Source organism: Clinocottus analis, unplaced genomic scaffold (genome assembly GCF_023055335.1).
Source record: "Clinocottus analis isolate CAN_PGR_092001 unplaced genomic scaffold, fCliAna1.0.p SCAF_25, whole genome shotgun sequence".
Lineage (NCBI taxonomy): Eukaryota > Metazoa > Chordata > Actinopteri > Perciformes > Cottidae > Clinocottus > Clinocottus analis.
Window position 1 is genome coordinate 5,515,533 of NW_027175987.1, and position 21,968 is coordinate 5,537,500.

General features: G+C 39.0%; 5 protein-coding genes across 5 annotated transcripts in view; 3 read left to right on the forward strand and 2 right to left on the reverse strand.

The window, feature by feature from the left end:
* Positions 1-215: 215 nt before the first annotated feature.
* ndufb5 (NADH:ubiquinone oxidoreductase subunit B5) lies at positions 216-3,503 on the reverse strand. The gene is made up of 6 exons (XM_068591499.1): positions 3,373-3,503; positions 2,508-2,590; positions 2,238-2,304; positions 2,043-2,104; positions 1,546-1,652; positions 216-432 (listed from the first exon to the last, which is right to left on the reverse strand). Exons 1-6 carry the CDS (start codon positions 3,488-3,490, stop codon positions 312-314), a joined length of 558 nt encoding a protein of 185 aa, XP_068447600.1. The 5' UTR covers positions 3,491-3,503; the 3' UTR covers positions 216-311.
* A 220-nt stretch (positions 3,504-3,723) lies between these two features.
* mrpl47 (mitochondrial ribosomal protein L47) lies at positions 3,724-6,461 on the forward strand. Its single transcript, XM_068591405.1, is given in 8 exon segments — positions 3,724-3,733; positions 3,736-3,880; positions 4,320-4,468; positions 4,566-4,626; positions 4,705-4,801; positions 4,944-5,074; positions 5,903-5,998; positions 6,133-6,461. Coding segments are annotated over 8 exon segments (801 nt in total). The 3' UTR covers positions 6,245-6,461.
* A 274-nt stretch (positions 6,462-6,735) lies between these two features.
* Positions 6,736-16,778, reverse strand: actl6a (actin-like 6A). Its single transcript, XM_068591401.1, has 14 exons — positions 16,588-16,778; positions 14,029-14,105; positions 13,111-13,285; positions 11,654-11,754; positions 11,083-11,180; positions 10,798-10,892; positions 10,182-10,288; positions 9,544-9,633; positions 9,368-9,429; positions 8,663-8,777; positions 8,404-8,484; positions 7,899-7,994; positions 7,677-7,763; positions 6,736-7,388 (listed from the first exon to the last, which is right to left on the reverse strand). The coding sequence occupies exons 1-14, from the start codon at positions 16,610-16,612 to the stop codon at positions 7,308-7,310; spliced, it is 1,290 nt and encodes a 429-aa protein (XP_068447502.1). The 5' UTR covers positions 16,613-16,778; the 3' UTR covers positions 6,736-7,307.
* A 27-nt stretch (positions 16,779-16,805) lies between these two features.
* Positions 16,806-20,392, forward strand: aldh7a1 (aldehyde dehydrogenase 7 family, member A1). Its single transcript, XM_068591400.1, has 2 exons — positions 16,806-16,910; positions 18,319-20,392. Exon 2 carries the CDS (start codon positions 18,324-18,326, stop codon positions 19,950-19,952), a length of 1,629 nt encoding a protein of 542 aa, XP_068447501.1. The 5' UTR covers positions 16,806-16,910; positions 18,319-18,323; the 3' UTR covers positions 19,953-20,392.
* The window catches only part of LOC137794547 (guanine nucleotide-binding protein subunit beta-4), a 24,839-nt gene continuing 19,753 nt past the window's right edge, over positions 16,883-21,968 (forward strand). The window contains exon 1 of the mRNA XM_068591403.1: positions 16,883-16,910. The gene's annotated coding sequence lies outside the window, so the exon portion shown is untranslated. The remainder of the gene's footprint in view (positions 16,911-21,968) is intronic.

The window sequence follows — 21,968 nt, forward strand, 5'->3', positions numbered from 1 at the left end:
AGGCAATCACTAGTTCACCCTTACGGAGTGTTGTTAAACTTTGACAGAATACAGCAGCATCCGGAGACACAAAGAGGACATTCAGACTCCACACAAAGATCTTCCCTACCTCACCAAGTCAATGCAACCTATCCCACAAAGTTTTAAATAATTGTACCCACTCATGGTACACATGTTTTTGCAGCATGAAGCCAATAAAGACATGGGAGGACAAATTATTAGAGTCCATATAGATACTTTATTTACGCAAGAAGGGGAAAAATGTACAAACAGTGAGATTGGCTTGATGTACTGATGCTGACACGTCTGGATTAAGTGTCAGGGGTTGATTTGGGATTGTTGTTGATCAGCTCCCTGTTGACGGTCTCTCTCTGGAACCAGGGGCCATCTCCCTTGGTCCTCATCTGTCTACGCACCTCCAGCTGTGTCAGTCTGTTGACGACAAACAGGCAGTGAATTAATGAAATCCTGCTTCAGAAATGTAAAACTGTGAGTTCCAGACTCTTGCTACAACACTTTTCACTCCCTTTTCACAAAGCCAAGAGAAAAGAAAAATGATAACACCATTCTTCATAAATAAACAGATATTCCTTTTTGCTTGTACACTGATTCTCATTAACATTTATTTATACGTATTAAACTCATATATCGCACAGGAATGGAATCTAAAAACATATTTTCCACTGGAGCAATAAATCACAGTTTTATGACTGAACCAAGGGTTGACTGCACCTCTTACTGCCACAGACAAAATGTCTTCCTTAACGCCAATGCACATTTGCGGACAAAAACACTTCAACAACATGAAACCTGTTGTGCTGAGACAAAACTGACCCACTGCTTCTAGGATGCTTCAGTGTGACTGGACACTTGTTACAATGATATACATTACACCAGATATGAGCAGATTCCATGAAATTCAATATAAACATGCACAAGAATCTGTCTAACACATGTTTAATGAACAAAAATCTTTAACCTTACAATGAATCCCTTCAATAGTGTCAAAAGAAATATCACAGAATTATAGGACGTGTGTACAATGCATTCATACTTATAGCAATGACACCACTGCCTGCGGTATGGAAAGTAATAAAGTTATATATCAATATTGTAATAATGTTACACTATATAACACCAGTACCTGTTTTCTTTGCCAACGGCTTTAACATAACAAAATAAAATATTTGAAAAAATTTTTTGGTGTGCTGGAGATGTTTAAAAGGTGCTTAATTTGATATTAATAAAGCAGCGAACAACTACTTGCGATGGAACGATAAAGCGCAGTAATGTCTACCTGAGCAGAGAATGAAGCCTCTCTCTCCCTAATGTTTGTTTACATAGCCAGGTCGTGCATTTGAGGGTTAACTCACAGCCGCCACTCTGCACTGCACTATTACAGCGGTACAGCTGAAGACAGTGTCGTCGCAGAGAAGTAGCACCCTTTGTTTCCCCCTCAAGGAAACACTGGGTGCTCTGGCCTTCATACAAGACAATATTATGGTGACAGAAGCTACAACATAATACACTAGCACTATAACTTACCTCATGTCTGCCTTTTCTTTCTCTATTTCGATTGCAGCCATCATCTTTTCATAGTCCTTCACTGGGGAATCATAGAAGGTCCGTGCAATCCACCTGGTGATGGGGTGCTGCAATGACAGGTAAAAAGACAAAGAATATTTTTAAGAACTGAAAATGTATTTGATCCAAATAAAAAAATAGCTGATTTTTCCTGTGAAAGTAATCAAGTAGTTGATTAGTTATTGTGACTATATTTGATTTTTTATCCTTCTACATTTCTCCAAAATATTACTACATGAATGAAATAACTGCACAAGCATATTTATAGAACTCTGCACTGACAAAATCCATGGTCAAACAGCTGATTCAAAGTATGCCATTACAGCAAAAGCTTAATTATGGTAAAGGTAATAATCACATACTGATGCCAATTCCCAATTTAAAACATGCTTCAGCCCATATTATCCTAAACTAGGGTTCAAATTGGTGACATGAGATAAGATGCAAGCTAAGTTTACCTTGTAGTACTCCCAGTACTCAGGTTCGTAATCCACAGGAGTTTCAACCAGCTCTGCTTCACCTTCACGATTCAATCAAACCAAAGTTCAATTCAAAGTAACAGGCAACTTATTTTGATTTACTCCTCAAATGACATCTTTAAATTACCAAATATTATCCAATAAATTCTTAATAACACACGTGTCTTTACTTACCGACGAAGACGTTCACACATGTGACAATAACAGCCAGAGGAATACCAGTCAGCAGGATGTAATATTGCTGAAAAAAGAAAAAGACTAAATTAAATCCTGAAAAGTGTAACGTGATTTGCATGAGGACTGATCAAGACTGGAGGTCTAATCAAGACTGTCTACTGCTAATTTCGATATTATCATCTACTGCAGCTACCAAATTTAGGCTAACACAAACTCTTTAAGATGTCATGATTGCAGGGGATTATGAGATGAAGTTGCAGTACTCACCAATAAGCGCAGAAATCTCCTGTCATAGAAGTCAGTGGGTTTGATGACAAACATTTTCTTTCCATGACCCCAACGGACAGCCACTGCGAGACAAGCATGAGTGTTGTGAGCATTTATTTCACAGTTAAAGGGTGTGTCGTTTATTAACATAGTATTGAGGTCATCATATAAAATCTGACCATTAGTTCTGATAAAAAGACTTACATTTTGGTTATTGTATTACACGTTATGAACTTATTAGGCTATAGTAGCTAAGTAAACTGAACAATCTTTGTTCACTATATCCACAATACTGATGATTAATAACTCAGGGAGAGACAATATCACTGTTATGATCAATATTACCGGTCCATATACATTCTGATATTTAATGTTACTAAAGGTTCTAAAATCGTATAGTAAGATGTTTAATTTGCATCCCACTGAGTCAAATTAGTTGTATAGCGTCAAACCGTCAAAAGTCCCTGGAATTTATGCCATATAATTATAATACAATAAGATATAAAATTGATAAAATTAGATGATTAATTGAATTCAATTTGACAGAAAAAAAATATTTTGTATATGTTGACTATTATACCAGCTATAAGAACATATTTGCTCTAATAAAATGCATGTATGTTTAAAAATGGTATCTGCTGACAAATAAGAGTGAGCAAGCTACCTATAACTATTAAAGTAATGTTACCAGCCCACTAACGTGGTGTACTTTGTAATGACAGCAGGACAAACGTTAAAGTTATCAGCTAATTTAACCAGCTAGCTGATATTAGCAAGCTAACAAGCCTCGGCACAAGGTCATAGGAAGAGACGTCCCGCTTAAGGATCAACTTCATATTCCTTAAAAATCCAACGTGTCTCTTACCTTTATCTGCCCGTGGGATTGTTCGAGTGAGCAAATTTGCCGCATTATTTCCAGATTTCAGAGGACTCAGTCTGGCTGCAAAAGCAGCAGCAGACCTGAGAACACTCATGCCCACCATCTCTACAAAGGGACGGCGGTTCAACAACAGGAGCACTGATTGGTTGCAGACACGGTGAAGCGGAAACCGACATTTTTAATCAGAGCAGATACGTATAATTTAATTCTAGTTAAATTGTTTTATTATTATTATTAAGGCATAGTATATACAATACATTAAATAAATATATATAAATACATTAAAAGGAAAAGAAGAAAAAAAAGTATTAGGTATAAAAAGATGCATTGTGGGTAATGTGGGAAGGACAACGTTAAAGATGGCGACGTCCTCATCAGCAGGACGCGTTTTGACTCTTTGCAAGCAGTTTCAAAATGTCTTTAAGATATCCTCAGCGATAAACAGCCAGCATTGTTCTTCTACTTGGACCAAATACCAGCCTCGTCTTTACAGGTAACGTTAAGACAAGTTGCAGTGCGTGAAACATGACATGAAGGCGCCGTGAAAGTCAACGTGTTCACAGTTCACACTGGCTCTGGCTTGCTTGTAAAGGTGTTTTATCTAGCTAATACAATGAATAACAGTCCTAATGAATTAAGTATTGATTGTCTGATGCGACCATTAATTTCTATTGCCATTGGATTCACGTGGAAAGTCATGGATTCAGATATATTTAGCAGTGTTTTATATTTTGTTTGGTGTATAGAAATTAAAGGAGATATTTTAATAGAAGCATAATGCACTTGTTTTCGGATTTGTCCAAAACATGTGCCTCTGCTACTTGCTGAAAACCAAGAGGTGCAATCATAGGAAACTTGCATGCCAATTCTGATTTGAGATTGGTTGTCCCTTTTTTAAGTCTTGTGATGTTAATTTATTTTGCACCCACCAGGGCAACGTCTCCCCTTGCTGCCCTGTCTTGGTACAGTCACAGCAGCTCTGTGGGGCAGTGTCGAACCCTGCACACAACCGTCAGCAGGAGGGGGATGGATGAGTTCTTTGACTTCCCCGAGAACTGGGGACAGACCGAAGTGAAGTCAGGTAAAACACTTTAGTAAGCTTGTATTCTTAAGCTTGTCTCCACTCCAAAGCTGCACAGTCTACTTTATTGATATAAAACTATTAAAACATTTAATAGGTGCGCCATGGACTGCCAAACAAATGAGAACAAAGAGCAATGAAGATTTACATAAACTCTGGTAAGCACTGTCAAGATCACACTGGCACTTCAGTGTTTGAACATGTATCAGCTGTGTTACACTCTTCTTCTCTCTCAGGTATGTGCTGTTAAAAGAAAAGAACTTGCTACTAACACTTGAGCAGGAAGCAAAGAGGCAAAGGGTTCAGATGCCGAGTCCCGAAAGAATAAGGAAGGTTGGTATGATGCTCAAGTGACATCTCCTCCAAGTGGGAATTACATTTGACGCATACATTTTGGCTAAACCTTTGGTATCCAAGGTTTCTATTTAAGTAGGAGCCCTGGAGAAGATAAATCTTACTGTCCTCTTCTTCCCAGGTTGCGCGATCGATGATCAGACTGGAGACAGTGGTGACTGAAAGAGAAACTGCACTGCGACTGCTGCAGACAGGGCAGGAGAAAGGCAGACCAGGAGCCTGGAGAAGGAACAAATTTGGACATGTCTACTGGTGAGGGAAGATTCTCCGTATACATGATATCACACATACATATGGAGAAACTAGTAGTTTTTGTTGCGTTGCACAGTTTTCTTGCGAGAATACTTGAGAATTGCAGAATCACATCACACAAAAATTCATCTAGTCAAACTTTAAGTCAAGCGTTTGTGTTTGGTAAACCAGAGCATGAACCATCAGTGTCCTTTGAGGAGCTACTGGCAGCTCTAGGTGTCGTCTAAGAGTATTTAATATGGAACTGGAGTATTTTTCAGGAAAAGAGCAAAGAAAAGCACTGACGGTTTTTCCCAAAATAAGAGTTTTTCTCTTTTCTCGAGACTAGCTTCAGCAAGTTTGATTGACAGATGGTTAATCCAATCACCTGCCAATTATTTTTTGAAAGCGTCTGCACTTTTACAGTTTCCATTGATGATTTCTGAGATGGTTTTGTGTAACAGAGTTTTTGACCTTTCTTGTGGATTCTCATGAATGTTTCACTATTCCACTACACAAAGGGCGGTGGTTACACAGAGATATGCTGCAATAGGACAGGGAAGAAGACTCAGAGCGTGTTAACATTTATGTAAACAATGCCCGATTTGAAAATTATTTTAAGTTTTTAAAAATGTGTTATGGAAACCTTGCCAGAGCTGAATATTGCAGACTTGATATTAATATCCAAACCTTCTTCTGATTTAAACAGAATATTGTAAATCTAACTGATTTATAAACTGTCTGCAGGTGGTCTGTTACCTGATTGCAGTACATCTCAAGGGTCAGGCTTTTTAGAACATGAAATGTGGCAAGTGACATCACTCAAGTCCACATTTTTTCTCCCCTCAGGTATCGATTCAAAGAATATGCTATTCCTTGGTACATGAACAGAAAGTATAAGCGAAAGTCCTTCTTCACACCCAAGTTTGTGCAACCTCACATAAGGTAAGATATGGCATATGTCATTTTGCGCGCTGTTTATACTGCGTAAAAAAAGTGTGGAGTTTAACCATAACTTATGTTGTGCAAAATTCCTGTTCCCGTACAAAAATAGACTTTTGTATTTTTCTGTCTTTCAGGCTGCGCATAGAGAAGCATCTTCGAGAGAAGGCCAGGAAAGCCAGCTTAGAGAGGACAACTTGGGCCAAACTCAAGGAGAAGTTTCCTCAAGTAAAAGTTCCTGCATCATAAAATGTCATGTGCATATTTTACAATTAAGGAATATCGGACGGACATCAGCCTGACATCTCTCCATACACAATGCCATCTCTGCGTTTACTTAATATGAATACTTGCGTTTGAATTGGCTCATTTTAAATCATTGAAGGTGGTCCAAAACCGTTGAGTATGAGTTTTATTTGTCTAGCTGTTATTTGATCCTATAAGATAAACTATGCTCTATTACTGACTTGTTGCTTTTTCTTTTTTAACCAAACATCAAAACATGTATTGAGGTCTCGTCATGATTTTGTAATTTGTAAAAGTAGTATTTAAGGTTTTGGTTATGTTGCTTAAGAATGTCAATGCAACTTAATTTGGTAACTGTTTTGTAATTCAATACAGTTACCAAAATGTAAATCTGCTGCGTTTCATGTTTTAAAAGCAATTGATACAAGACACCCATGATTTAAATAACCATGTGCATGTAAAAGTTATACAAACTTGTACATTTATCACACTCCTTTTAACAAAATGAAAATTAAATACTTATTTATTTGCGTTGACACAAATAAACAGAGGCAAGATCTGGCTTTTGCCTCAGTTTACTGATTACACAAAAAGACTTATGAACAGAGGAAATGATTCACAGAACTGTAAGTCGTTCCTTCAAATACACAACCCAAATTTTACTGTGCCAGTATTCAGTAGAAACTTTTCAGAGCAAATTGTTTTTCCCATTGCAATCAAAAACTTGATTCCGATGGACTGACATTTAATGATCCTCAGAACAGGTCAGCCAATCTCTGGAGTGGGAGAAAAGATATGGACACTAAACGAAACTGATCTAAAAAAAAAAAGGCAACAGACTTGACTTTAGGGACAAACAATGGAACTCAAACCATCTTTCATCATGTGACAGTTTACTTTGTAAATGTGAGACAGGTGGTATATTGACAAACTTAAAAAAAAAATAAAAAAAAATCGTACAAAACAAAAGTGATCATCTGTGGGTGTTCCTGAGTCCGGGGTCAGAGGTGAACTCATGATGTTGAGCTTGTGGCAAAGACAGTGATGGAGAGGGTTGGGTGTAAAATCAAGGGCACTTCCTGTCTACACACTGCTTTCCTCCCTCCTCATACTCCTGTTTGGAGATCCACATCTGCTGGAAGGTTCCCTGGCAGATACAGAAAATGTTTAGTTTCCATAAATTAGGATAAAAGTAGGAGAACACAGACAAAGATGTTAAGCAAAGTGGCTGTGATTACAGAACTTGTGTATTTTGCCACCACTTTTATTAAATTACAGGCATCGAGGACCCACATTTTAAATATTCACTTGCCATGTAGTTGTTGCCTTCAATCCCATCAATGTGTGAGACAGTTTTCTTTACCTCAAGAACTAATATAACAATTAAAAACCTGTTGACATATTTATAACAGTTTAAACTGCTTTGTGTCCTTACAAGTGATGCCAGGATGGAGCCTCCTATCCAGGCACTGAACCGGCGCTCCACTGTAGTGTTGTTGGCTATCAGCTTTAGTCTCATGCTCTGCAAATCACAGACAGACATGTTAAACTCTGGCATGAAATGTGTGTACAAATCAATACTTAATGTTCATTAAATTTCAGATATCGCTGCAGTCTATAATTGAATAATAATGTGTTGGGGCTGGCATTAACTCACCGGAGGGGTTTTTTGGGAGAGTTCTCTGTTCAGTCTGTCTGTGAATCCCTGAATGAGCGTGTTTCCTCCGGTAACCACCACACTGCCATATAGACCCTGAGGCACAAAGTCAAAAGGTTAAGCAAATTAGGGTTCATGTTTTTAAAGCCAAGCAGAAACCAGTCACAAGGAATTCATTTTTTACCAAAACCTTTATACATATTTTTTGGGCGTGCCCAATTAGCCCCCAACAGCCTTGGAATATCTCAATTATTTTTTAAACATACTACTGGCCAAATGTCATCGACAAATAAATAAAAAACTGTTTAATTTGAAGCTGCAGGTTGGCCTAAAACTGAACTTTTATGATTCGTCTACTAAGACAGCTTTACTTGTTCAAATTTATTCCAATTAAGAGCCTAATTTGAATGGATAAAAGTTAAACTGAAGCATCTCAAAGAACAGGTAACACATTTCAGACACCAAAAATATGTGTAAGCCGTGTTTAAAGCAAGTTGATATTTACCGGCCGGATGTCAATGTCACACATTCCCACGCTGGTCGTCACCACATGGCCAACCCCCAACATGGTGTTTCCAGACAGTCCCTGAAGTAATCACAACAAACATCACATCATTACATTTTCTTAAAACTATTCCATAACACATAAAAAGCAACACATCGGGACGCTTTAAAAAACTTTTCATGTCAGAGCTTTCTTTTTTTTCGAGCAGCATGTTTGGCTTTTTTGTCTGTCCTGTTTGCTACACATTGGTAACACACACCTTGGCATTAGAGGGGTCAAACAGCCCCTCTGGGATCTTCAGCCTCTCAGCCCCAAAGTCACAGTTATAGCCGTTGGGCAGCTCATAATGAACTGTGGGCATCTGTGCAGCAACCCTGATGAAAAAGAGAAGACTGAGTGCGGCTGGGCGATTTTACAATATGACAATTAATTGTCTTTTGATCAAATAAAGTAGTATTTTGTTACACAGTAACATCTCAATTAAATTGATAACTTAAGGACATACTAACTTACATTTCTCAGAAAATCAGAAATATTTGAAGGCAACGGTATTCTTTTTGCATTACAATAATGTCAAAGGTCCACTTGGAACCCAAATGTTGGTTCAAAGGAATTACGAGTTTTCCAACAGCAGTGTGCAGGACTCCTATTCAGCTCTATTCCTGCTCAACCAAAGAATTCTGCTCATGGGAATACCTTAGTCGAGTTAAATCCAACTATTGTCTTAATCAAATTACTCTATATTTGAGTGCAAACATCGTCAGTGTACAGCTGGGAATTTTTTAAGTTTTATCCATGATGTAATTTGAAATCGTTATGCTCATTTTGTGAGTTGTTTATTTTAACCTTTCAGAAGTAGTTTACTTTCACAAACGTCCACACAAGCTGAAGTTTAAAATATTATAATAATGACAATGTCTACGTTAACGTCAGATTCATATTAAGTTGCCAATAATGCCCTTACTGTTCATCATATGGCGAGTCTGACACCTGCAGCACGGACGCCTGGAAGTCCTGGATCACACACTGCAAATATTAAGAACGATGTTGGCACACATTCAACCAAACACAATACATACCAATAATTCCTTGATTACTGCAAGATCAAAAACAAAAGGTGTCTCAGAGTTTGCTGCTTACATTACACATGTAGTTGTGCCATGAGCGTGTGACTTGAGGTAGTTTCTCTTTTTTCTTCCAGCTGGCCGGTGATGCCTCTCGCACTCCATCCTGTAATGACAAACACTGTGGTTGACATTGTCTGATATAAAGGAAGATGACAAATAGGACCCACACTAAAGAGTTCCAGGTCCAACTTTGGGCCAGGAAGATTTAATTCATGCATTTTCTTTTATTATATGTAAGCATATCCTAGAGTGAACATAGATAGTATTATGATCACACTACCTAATACATGGATGTTTTGGGTAGTAAATATGCTTTAACCTTTACGTATTTTAACAGCCACTTCATCAAATTTACAGGCAACATTTTAAATTCATACGATAACAGGGAAAACAAATTTCATTACACTACTGTATGGATGTTTTAATCATAACGTTCAAAACACGTTGCATTCATAAATACACATTTGTCCATTGAAGATTATTTGTGAGACACGATCTTCACCTGTCCTGAACCAATGCCACTTACACAAAAGGTTAATAGGTTTCCAGCTAGAGCAATACATCCCAAATATTTCTACTAGATTATTTAAATCGTACTGTTTCACCTGTGAAAGACTAAAATTAAGATTCTCTACAATAGTGTTATCTTACCTTTGATGCAATCATGTACGGGGGGATTATTTCAACATTTAAATCTTGAAAAAGCTCCCTACACTGCATGCTCATGAAGTCTCCAGCCAGGGGCGATTTGACAATGCCTGTCAGAGAGAATAAAAAAAACACATGACTCAAAGGAAAACAGTAAATCACTATTACTTTTACATTTATATCAGCAACTCCACACACATTGTTTACAACTTGCTCAGCTTGATAAATCCCTTGATATGCAATTAATTAGCAATATATTGTTTCCCTGCAGCTTAGACTCTTTGGTTTGCTTTGTATCAAAAAGCATTATGTTGCCATTTTACAACATGAATTAGTTTCACCTAGAGAAAAAAAGTGATTTAATCAGGCTGCATTTGGACAGATAAAGATTTTTACAAACATGAAGGCATTTTGAAATTTACTGTTTCTCAGAAGCTTTGAATAACATTTGTGGGAACTGGCTTGATGGTCTGAGATGCAAGTTCCAACCAGCAGGTGGCAACATTAATAAAAGAAGATAACATGCATTAAACATGTTTTATTCTATTAGTTAATATGTAAACAAAGTAAAACTTGCAGACGGATTATCAACGTGGTGAATGACAAATTATGATAATACCTTGCTGCAGGACATAGCCATCATGCACTGGAATTGCTGTGGTGTGTGTGGCTCCGCTGTCCAGGACCAAGCTGGTAGACCGCCCATTGGCAAAGCTTAGACGCTCAGAGTAAAGGAAACGTTATCCAGTTCAACCCGTAACAGATACAGTACTAGTTCAACTGGCTTTTCAAAATAAGAAACAGTATTCTCGCAGCATTATTAGACATTTAATGGAAAACAAAAAGACTCATATTAGCTTCGTCTCCCATCCTTTTCTGGATGAAGTGAAGCAGTAAAGGATACGCAGACAGCACAGCAGATTTACAGAGGAAGAAAGCAGGAATGTTGTAATGTTCAAACATCAGCTCTGTCAGTTTCTCACGTTTCGCTCGTGTGTTCCACTGTGGACACAAAACAGAAAATAAGCCGTTCACAAAAGATTACTGTCAGCACAAACTACTAAGTTTCTTTGTGATGTGATGAAGACCAGAGCAGGAAACACTTCAGCTCTTAAATTCAAATCCTCACCTCTTTTATATGTAGATTACTGCTAAAACAAATAGCATCTCAAAAAGCTCACGATTATTCAACTAAGATGTTAATATTCTAAAAACAGAACAGGACTTTAAATAATGAATGAATGAAAAGTACTTTATTAATCTCCAAGGACAAATTTTTCAAAAAATAAAATATGAAAAAATATAAATATGATAAAAAAAATATAAAAAAATAAAAGTATGCCACCATTTCTCTGTTTGCTGATAGATTCCAACTGTGTGAATACTGTTTGGTCATAGTGCAATCACAGAATATGTCAGAATATGTCTTCCAGCCGGTGTAGTTCAGACTCTAGCTCATACAAACGCTAACTCACCGATGCTTCGGACATGAGCACTGGATGCAGGCTGGGTTCAGACTTGAAGTGCATCTTGTAGGTGTGATCCAAAATGCCCTGGAAACTGTCCCAGTCCTCAACTGCAAAAGAGGCCAAAAGGAAAACACAGAGACGGTTAGTTAAATGTCAAATCACTGCCAGATTATTGCTGATTCATAGTTTGGGCTATTACACAAGACAAAACAACTATATGTGCTTAAACATGAGATAGCCAAATTTATTCAAAATAGAAAATACCTCATCTAGTTTTGAGAAATAACATTGCAATTATGTATGTTCTCAAGATATGTCTTTACTATATGTATGGCTTCAGGCCTACAAAAAAAAATTCTACGTCACAAAAGATTGTGTATCTATCATCGTCATTATCATTGCTGGGTCAGATGGTGTAGAAAATAGAGGGCAATGAGTTATTTCAGATAAAAAATTGAGCATCAAGGCACCAATGTTCCAGGTCAGCCCTCAAAGGGGGAGCCTGTCGTCCCACAATGCTGTTCTGCTGCAATTAAGATTGGTGTCACACTCGTCTCTAAATAGCCTCACAGCCAAACTCCACTGGACCAGATTCTGATGAGCATCATCAGCTAGGTCAGTGCACCAGAGCGCATGTTTCACATCCGCTGTCAGAAATAAAATACAATTGCACAGAGAATTTTGACTTGGTTTAGTTAATGTTTAAAGAATATATGTCCTATGCAAAAGGTCCCCATTCCTTGGATGTTGCTTTACCGATCTGAGGCTTTTATAAGTTGTAGTCAATATAGCTTGTTTGTGGTTAGGTTATTTGAAAATTGTAATGAGCATTTTCCCCCTATTTCTTAAACATTTTATAGATTAAATTAAATGATTGATTAATCAAAGGAATAATCAAAAAATGTGTTGATAATTAATATAATCAGCTGTTGCTGCCCTAACTTTGGATAATTGTTGTAATATTGAGAAACACAATATAGTTCATTAAAATAACTTTAAACAGAAGGAAAACAACTTATGTACAGAAAACAGGACAGAAGGGAAAAAAAGTCTAAGATTGAAACTGAGACTTGGGGAAATAATTAATGATGCAAAAGTGATAATCACAGTTCAATGTAAGCTCCAAAGACAGCTCGGACATGAGACCCAGAGCTGGCTTTGAATGTCCAAATAATCTCATTAATATTCATGATGCACAGGGTTGTGACGAGTACATCTAGAAATTGGCTGTCAGACTAACGGACTAATTATGGATTACGTTCACGCAGACAGAATTATAAATATTTAGTGTTGGCGTTTACGTCACAAACTATGACAAAAATTCGGGTCATGCAGTTACACACAACCCATTTATATTCATACGGGTTGGAAATGCAGACATATTTCGGCATTGCACAAACACTGTACCAATTTTGGAAACAGCCTTGTTTACAAACCAATAACATTAAAATTCACACACTCACTCATGCCATTCTTGAGCGGCGACATGACCTCCATGCTCTCCCTGGGTACCCTCAGCTGGTTGGTATCAATATAGTAGGTGGTGCCACTCTGCTTGCTCTTTTCACCCTCCGTCTCCATGGGTGTGCTGCCATCCTCTCGGTCAATGGTCACACCTATCACTGTGGGGAAGTCCGCCTGAATCGAGTCGGAAAAAAAAAAACACAACAGGACACAATGCTGGTAAATATATTTTGCAATGAAAAAAGAAATCCCATTTCTGAGAAATTGAGGGTGAGGCAATGCTTGTCTGACTCATAGAAAGACAAAGAGTTTTTTTTTAATGCTTAAAAGTAATGTAATGAGAGAGGAAAAAGTAATGTACTGACTGATTCAGCTTGCACATGTCTGACTGAAGTGATAGCAGAAAAAGCAATGATGTTACTAATAACATTAAAGCACTCTGTTTTACTTAGGTGTCCTAGTAAACCTTGATGGTGTGACAGTAAGCTAGACCCCACAATATCAAGACCCTGAAACTGAAGCAGCTAAATGGAATTTAGCCATCGTTAATTTTATGCCACCTGTGTTTTCCTGCTCTAACATCTCCCAGAACCAACTCTCATTACGGATGATGACCAGAGCATATCATAATGTGGTATTTGCACAGAGATTACATAGATGAATTTGATGATGGGCATCAGTGTTCAACTCTGACATTTCTCTTACCAAACAGACATTTACACAATCAAGCTCTCCACCTAAAACACAGATGAATCAAAACCAAGTAAGCACTTGAGAATGTTCTGAACTAAATGCCGTCTGTCTCCAGGGTGATAGCCCTCATTTCTTGACAATGTCAAACACCCGGAAGGAAGATGAAGATGCACAGAGAGAAAAAAGACACATAGTTAATCAGGTCATGTGTGTGATCCACTTACCTTAGGACAGTCTTCTCCTGCGTAGCCAGCTCTTACAGTGTATGAGCCAATGTCGAACACCAGAGCTCCCACCTCGTCTGCAAAAATTAGGATTTTTTTTTTTTTTAAAAACACACAAAAAAATTATCCATCTAAGCATAGTTACCTTCCTTAACAAGTACTGTACCCATTTTGGACAGTTTGGGTTTCTGGGTTAAAATTGCATTAAAAAATTCTGCAGTATATGTTATGTTTTTTATTGAAGTGAGCATGTACAGACTCAAGAGCCGTTCTTTAAACAATATCCCAGAGACAAACACAACAACAAATATTTCCATTACACATTCACACAAAAAGGTCAAAACAACAACAACAATACATCAGCTATTAATACCAAGTAAATATATTTAAAAAAAACTCAGTCTGCCACGTCATTGGCAGAGGGCAGCTCGTCGAGTATTCAGCGCTTCCAGTATTGTGAGAGTCATGGTCTACAACTTCTCCAGTGCCTTCAACACCATCCAGCCTTTTCTACTGAGAGACAAGCTGAAGCAGACCGGGGTGGACCACCACCTGACGGCATGGATACTGGATTACCTCACCAACCGTCCATAGTATGTGCGGATACGGGGATGTGAGTCAGATCGGGTGTCCTGCAGCACAGGGGCCCCACAGGGAACCGTTCTGGCTCCATTCCTCTTCACCATATACACATCGGACTTCAGCCACAACTCTGCCACCTGCAAAAGTTCTCTGACGACTCTGCAATCGCCGGCCTCATCTCCGCCGATGATGACAGAGAATACAGAGAACTAAACCAGGACTTTTTGGGATGGTGCCAGCGGAACCGCCTCCATATAAACTCCAGCAAGACCAAGGAGCTGGTGGTGGACCTCCGTCGGGGTAAATGCCCTCCTGCGCTACCGGTGAGCATCCAGGGACTGGACATTGAGATTGTACAGTCTTACAAGTACCTGGGTGTTCACTTAAACAATAAACTGGACTGGACTAAACACACACATGCTCTTTATAAAAAAGGACAGAGCAGATTCTTCCTGCTGAAGAGACTGAGGTCTTTTGGGGTGCAGGGAGCACTCCTGAAGACCTTCTCCGACTCTGTGGTGGCATCAGCCATTTTTTACGGAGTAGTCTTCTGGAGCAGCAGCCTCTCAGCAACTGACAGGAAGACGCTGGACAAACTGGTGAGGAAGGCCAGCAGTGTGCTGGGGCGTCCTCTGGAGACTGTGGAGGTGGTGGGGGACAGGAGGATGATGACCAAGCTATCATGCATGATGAACCACGCCTCCCACCCCATGCAGGACGCGCTGCACAGCTCCTTCAGCCACCGGCTGATTCATCCCCGGTGTCTTAGGGAGAGGTACCGCAAGTCCTTCCTCCCCACTGCTGTCAGGCTGCACAACCAGCTGAGCCCCCAGTAGACCATAAAACCACTCTGAGCACACCGAACATTTTTTTGTGAGCTTTTTGTGAGCACATGATGACTTAATCCATGCACCACTGCACTTTCCATGCAATATTCAATATTCACTAGGCACTTTCCATGCAATATTCACTCGTATTTCTTTTTTCAGTACTTGTACAATTTCTAATCCATCTGTAAATACAATTTCCTTTTATTCCATCTGTATATTTTAAATATCGGATTCATCTGTATATTTTTTATTCCATCTGTAAATTTGATTCTATCTGTAAATTTAATATTATTCTTGTTACTGCTAAAAATAAAATCTGTTATTACCATTCTATTGTTTATTCATATTACTTGTTTCTTTATCTTATTACTATTACTTGTGCACAGTGCTACTGTAATCCTGTAATTTCCCCACAGAGGGACTAATAAAGGATTATCTTATCTTATTGTTATTAATGGGATTACCATTTTGGTTATATTTTGTTTTAGTACACCACATAAAGCACGTTTCAAGTTATAGGTTGTATATACTGCAATGTTACTTTTTACTTCGCTACACATGCTGTTTACAGGATTTGCCAGATCTGCTACCGTAATATATGTGACGTTATAATTATTATATTAATTATAATTATATTGTAATAACGTTAATTATAGCAAGCACAGGTTTATATATATATATATATATATATATATATATATATATATATATATATATATATATATATATGAAACTAAGCAAAGAGGGAAACGAGGAGTTAAAGTAAATATAATGTTCTCCCTTAGAGCAGAAGAAAAGTGGAAACGTGTATTTCCAATTCCAAGGAAGCTATAATAACTAGACTGTAACGCTACATGAGTTCGGCAAACCCACTTTCATTCATTTCCCTGTTTGCTAGCTAACTAGCTCGGCGGTACCGGAGTTACACGGATAGCTCGTTGTTTCATAAACAAATTAAACGCACGAAAACTGTTCAGAAATTCACATATTCTCAAACGCGTGCCGATTAAAGATGTTAGTGAAGCTTTAATCTCCCGCGAGACTTAAACGTTAGCATAGCCAGCATAGTTAGCTAACTATAAAGCTGGCTAAAGCTAGAGAACAACGTGGACAACAGTTTGGTTTTATCTCACGAGAGCCCACTCACCGCCTCCATACACTCCGCCACTCATCCTCCAGATGATCTCAACGACAACGTCCTTGATATAAAAAAATATTACAGCAGAATCACAACCGCTAAACGGTTAATCACAACAAAGGGAATTTTGTTAGCATAGATCAATCTCACAAAGCAGGCGCCACACTGCGACGAAGCGGCTGTCCAATCAGAGTGCAGCACAACATCAGTACTTCCGTTTCAGCTGTGCCGGAAAACATAAAGCAACTGTGCCGGAAACATTAAGGGACTGTCGTGACTGCAAGCACAGCTATACCTAGGAGTGGACGTGGCCTTCCGTACTTTATATCAACGTGAGTGAAAAACTAATACATAAGTAACATCAATTTACTTTTGATAATGTACCATCTGCAGATAACGGTGTAAGAGGAGGTTTCATACATTTGTGGTGATGTTAGTGAGAGGTAACCGGAGGACCTTGAGTCGCGGTCGTTAAGACTAAACAACATTGACGCTGAACTCTGCGACCATGTCACTTCATGCTGCTAAAGTTGTTACACGGACATACTGGCATTTGACTCACAATTGCAAACCTAAAATCATTGTTTTGGCTTACATTCAGCTGCCTTGTTGGTGACAATGGTCTCCTTTTTTATGTAATAAGTTTACGTTTCGACAGCCTCGTGGTTGTTACAACTGGGGTCTATTGCGCAAGCGTATATTGGATATGGTTGAGTGACTTTCTGGACATGAAGTAAAAGTCTAAGGAAAACTCTGGTTATGTAACCCGGAGACTATTTTAAATAAAAACGCACACAAATTAAGGGATATTCAGTTCCAGTGCTACTTCACGTGTGCGGCTTCTGTTCATGTACTTTCTGCTCTGTCTTTTTTAAATAAGGTTGTTTGAGAATATCGTGTGTTTTCACTATTGGTCTATTTAGACGTCAGGAAAAATAAGAACTGGAGCCCAAGGTGACTTCTTCAAATTGTCCGTTTAGTGCCACCAACAGTGAAACCCTCACACAGACTCTAGTAGAAGATTATGAACACCAGAAGATAGTCACGCCCGCAAGAGCTGGAACAAGTTAATTTTTGGTTCAATACAATTCTAAATGGATAACCGATAATCAAAATATTTTTCGCTTAATCAATCAACTAAATAACAATGTCCAACACTGTATCTTCTGAAATACAATGTTTTCTGTGAATGTATGCATTGATAGAGAAAGAGTTGTAATCTATTTTTGTATTCGCAGCTTCTGGTCAACACCTGTTGACTGTCCTCATTCGCTGTTGCGCCTGTTTAGTGTAGCGCACTGGCCTATAATCCAGTTTAATATTTACCTTCTTAAAGTTATTCATTTTGAAATTTTAAAGTTAACTCCAAAACTTGCAAACAGCATTTGCCAAAATTGGAGCTACAATAAATAGTCAAGTATTTGGATTTGTGGAAAAACATACATTTAGTAAGATATAACTTAAAATGTATTAAGTTGTGTTTTTTTAAAAGAAAATGACAAACTTTCTGCAACTCAAGCTTTTCAAATGTAAGAATTTTCTGCTTGCTTTATATCACTTGTTTTCACAATTTTTAAAAAAGGTTTTAGCAAGTATAAAAATAAGTGTTAGTTGCAGCTCCAGACAGAACAAGCTCACCTAAAGATTGTGGTGAGATGGCTCTGTCAGCTGTAATTTCATCAATAGTCTTCAAACGTTTTTTAAACTTGTAAAATAATTTTAAACTTGATTTACTTCCAGCACCCATGCAGCGCTGCCTCACTCTGACCTTTGCCCGGCACAGCAGGCTCCTACTAAGACAAAATTTAGCATCTGTCCACTGCCAGCAGTCAGCAGCTATGTCAGGTCTCCTCATCAGCCAGCCCAAATACGCCTGGCTGAAGGAGTTGGGCCTGTCAGAAGACAACCCCGGCGTTTACAATGGAAGCTGGGGGGGCAGCGGGGAGGTCATCACGTCATACTGTCCTGCCAACAATGAGCCAATTGCCAGAGTAACCCAGGCAACCATGGCTGAGTATGAAGAAACTGTCCAGAAGACGAGGGAGGCATGGAAGATGTGGGCAGATATTCCAGCTCCCAAAAGAGGAGAAATTGTGAGGCAGATCGGAGATGCACTTAGAAAGAAGATTAACGTCCTCGGTAGCCTGGTGGCTCTAGAAATGGGCAAAATCTATGTTGAGGGAGTGGGAGAGGTTCAGGAATATGTTGATGTCTGTGATTATGCTGTTGGTCTGTCAAGAATGATTGGTGGGCCCATGCTGCCTTCAGAGAGACCAGGCCATGCCCTGATCGAACAGTGGAACCCAGTCGGTCTCGTCGGAATCATCACAGCCTTTAACTTTCCCGTGGCTGTGTATGGCTGGAACAATGCCATCGCTCTGACCTGTGGCAATGTCTGCCTCTGGAAAGGAGCTCCAACCACACCTCTCACAAGTGTTGCAGTTTCCAAGATTGTGGCTGAAGTGCTGGAGCAGAACAAGCTGCCTGGTGCCATCTGCTCCATGACCTGCGGAGGCGCCGATATTGGCACAGCCATGGCGAAGGATGAGCGGGTGGATCTGGTGTCGTTCACTGGCAGCACCCATGTTGGCAAGATGGTGGCCATGATGGTGCAGGACAGGTTCGGTCGTAAGCTGCTGGAGCTTGGTGGAAACAATGCGATCATCGTGTTTGAGGATGCTGACCTGAATCTTGTGGTACCCTCCGCTGTCTTTGCATCTGTGGGAACCGCTGGTCAACGCTGCACCACAACTAGGAGGCTAATGCTGCACAAGAGTCTTCACGACACAGTGGTTGAGAGGGTCGCCAAGGCCTACAAACAAGTCCGCATCGGAGACCCCTGGGATCCCACCACCCTCTATGGGCCTCTGCACACCAAACAAGCTGTGGATCAGTATCTGGCAGCTATTGAGCAGGCCAAGCAGCAGGGTGGCACTGTGGTCTGTGGAGGAAAGGTGATGGACAGACCTGGAAACTACGTGGAGCCCACCATCATCACAGGGCTGGCTCACGACGCTCCCATTGTCCATACCGAAACCTTTGTCCCCATACTGTATGTCCTCAAGTTCAACACAGAAGAGGAGGCATTTAGCTGGAACAATGAGGTTCAGCAGGGCCTGTCCAGCAGCATCTTCACCAAAGATATGGGTCGGGTTTTCCGCTGGCTTGGGCCTAAAGGATCCGACTGCGGCATTGTGAATGTCAACATTCCTACAAGCGGAGCTGAGATCGGAGGAGCCTTTGGTGGAGAGAAACACACCGGAGGTGGAAGAGAGTCTGGCAGTGACTCATGGAAGCAGTACATGAGACGTTCAACCTGCACGATAAACTACAGCAAAGATCTTCCTCTGGCCCAGGGAATCAAGTTTGAATGAAGCATTTAGAGTGTTTCACGCAGTTCAAAAGGAACACATTTCATATCAGTCATTTTGTTACTGCATTCAGAAAGGTCAGTTTGAATTTGAACAAAACATTAAATTTTGGATCAGTTAAAATGTTCCTTTATCAAATGTATGTTGATGCTTCAAAGATATATATCCTGGTAAATAGTTTTCCCCCTAATGTTGATGAGCACTTTTCTACTAGCACATCAAAAGTGAATTTGAGTGCTAGATGACTGTACTGGATACTGTGTTTAAAAAAAAAAAAAGGAAATAAATATTGCTTTTTATTTTCAAAGAAAAACTGGAATGGACCTTATTCATGTCGAGATTACGTCATTCATCGCAAATGGCATTTCAACACAACTGCTTGAAATCATGTCAACATTAAGAAGTAGTAGCTAACTGCATTTTGTTAACCACATTAATATAATGTACTTTGCATCTGTAGCACTTATAAGAGAGAATCTCAATGGGTTTTCCAGACAATATGTCATTAAATATATGGCTTGATGCTGATGTGAACTTGTCCGGTATATTCTTTGTAAACCTTCATAAAGATGACTACCGTAATCTTTAAAACTTGAACCACTAAGTCATGAACATCGGCACATTCATTATAGTAAGGGTCATTTTTTATGACCCTTAGTTTTCACGTATCACTCAAATATAATTAAAAGCCACTGATGTAGGCAAACAGTGAATGATGAATCAGTTATTGATAAGAAAAGTGTTCAAATGAATTTCTGAAAGAGATGCCTGATTTTGTCACTGTGAGAACTATTCACCCCCATACATTGCGGATGAAATCTGTTGTTGCTTATCTTATAAAGCAAAAAGTTCTTACAAATCTCAACCAGTAAACTACCTTTGCAAGTAGCTTACAAGAAGCCTCATTTGGGTTTGAAGTACTGTGTATTGATAATTATAAATTCAAAAGACACAATGTATATAAAACTGCACTACCTCGATAAAACATCCAGCTCATTGTGAGGCCTCTTAACAATATGCGGATGTAATTATGAGATTTGAAAAGATCACAGATCATCCAAGGTATTTATAAGCCATTGAATCCTAAATCCCCTCTTGCATGCAAACTTGTCTGCGCACATTTATTATAGTACATTTCAATTTGGCAATCGGAGTATTACAGAGGTGTCTATTGTACAGTATTGATGATCTGCGAGGCAGGTTCAATCATGATTTAAATAGTTCTGATGTAATGATTTAGTTACATATTTTCAAAAGAACCCTTAATATCTTCCAATGGCCTTTTTTCACAACAGGTATTTTACTTATCATAGTAAGAAAAGCACAGGTGTTACTAACAACATTAACAATGACTCTGTTCTATTAAAGTGTGACACTGAGCCAGCATGCACAATACGAGGACCCTGAAACTGTAGCAGCCGAATGGAATTCAGCCTTCATTCATTTAATTATTTACACTGGTACTTTCACTAGTGTGAGATGTCAAAATGGCCTCAGCAAAACAGCACAGTTGTGCTGAAAAGATTCTCATTTTAGAAGAGGTTTATACATCTATTATGCTTTAAAGAAGTACCTGTCTTATATTAGTAAAAGTACTTGTCTTATACTAGTAAAAGTATGGGTTCTGGGTCAAATGGACTTGCCAGTAAAAAGACAGGTTGATACACATTTTTACATTTTTCACCTTCAACTGACCTCATCTTGAATGATCCACCCTTTTTCCTTGACTTCAACCCAGTGCATGCTGGGACAGGCTCCAGCTCCCCTTTACCTTGAATCAATGGATTTTTCCTTAATATCAGAAATTCTTCTAGAAAACTACAAATGCATGCAAAGTGGTGTGCCCTTCTTATTCTTTTAAAGGTAGCTGTATGCACTACACTGTACTGTGTGTACTATAGATGTTTTTGATTGTCATCCAAATGATCTGAATTCCAATAGGGTTTTTTTAAAACTTGTAATAGATGTCGCTTTAGTAATGAAGAGATAAACTCTGTCTCTTTAATAGAAATACTACTC

What these genes read in the sequence shown, in the direction of transcription:
- ndufb5 (XM_068591499.1), bottom strand. Translation starts at nt 3,490, where the DNA reads ATGGTGGGCATGAGTGTTCTCAGGTCTGCTGCTGCTTTTGCAGCCAGA. An exon ending in ATGTGTGAACGTCTTCGTCG is followed by an intron (nt 2,105 to 2,237) that starts GTAAGTAAAGAC and finishes TGAATCGTGAAG; the next exon opens with GTGAAGCAGAGCTGGTTGAA. An exon ending in AAAGAAAAGGCAGACATGAG is followed by an intron (nt 433 to 1,545) that starts GTAAGTTATAGT and finishes TGTCGTCAACAG; the next exon opens with ACTGACACAGCTGGAGGTGC.
- actl6a (XM_068591401.1), bottom strand. Translation starts at nt 16,612, where the DNA reads ATGAGTGGCGGAGTGTATGGAGGCG. An exon ending in CAGGAGAAGACTGTCCTAAG is followed by an intron (nt 13,286 to 14,028) that starts GTAAGTGGATCA and finishes GACTCGATTCAG; the next exon opens with GCGGACTTCCCCACAGTGAT. An exon ending in GTGACATTGACATCCGGCCG is followed by an intron (nt 7,995 to 8,403) that starts GTAAATATCAAC and finishes TTTGTGCCTCAG; the next exon opens with GGTCTATATGGCAGTGTGGT.
- aldh7a1 (XM_068591400.1), top strand. Translation starts at nt 18,324, where the DNA reads ATGCAGCGCTGCCTCACTCTGACCTTTGCCCGGCACAGCAGGCTCCTA.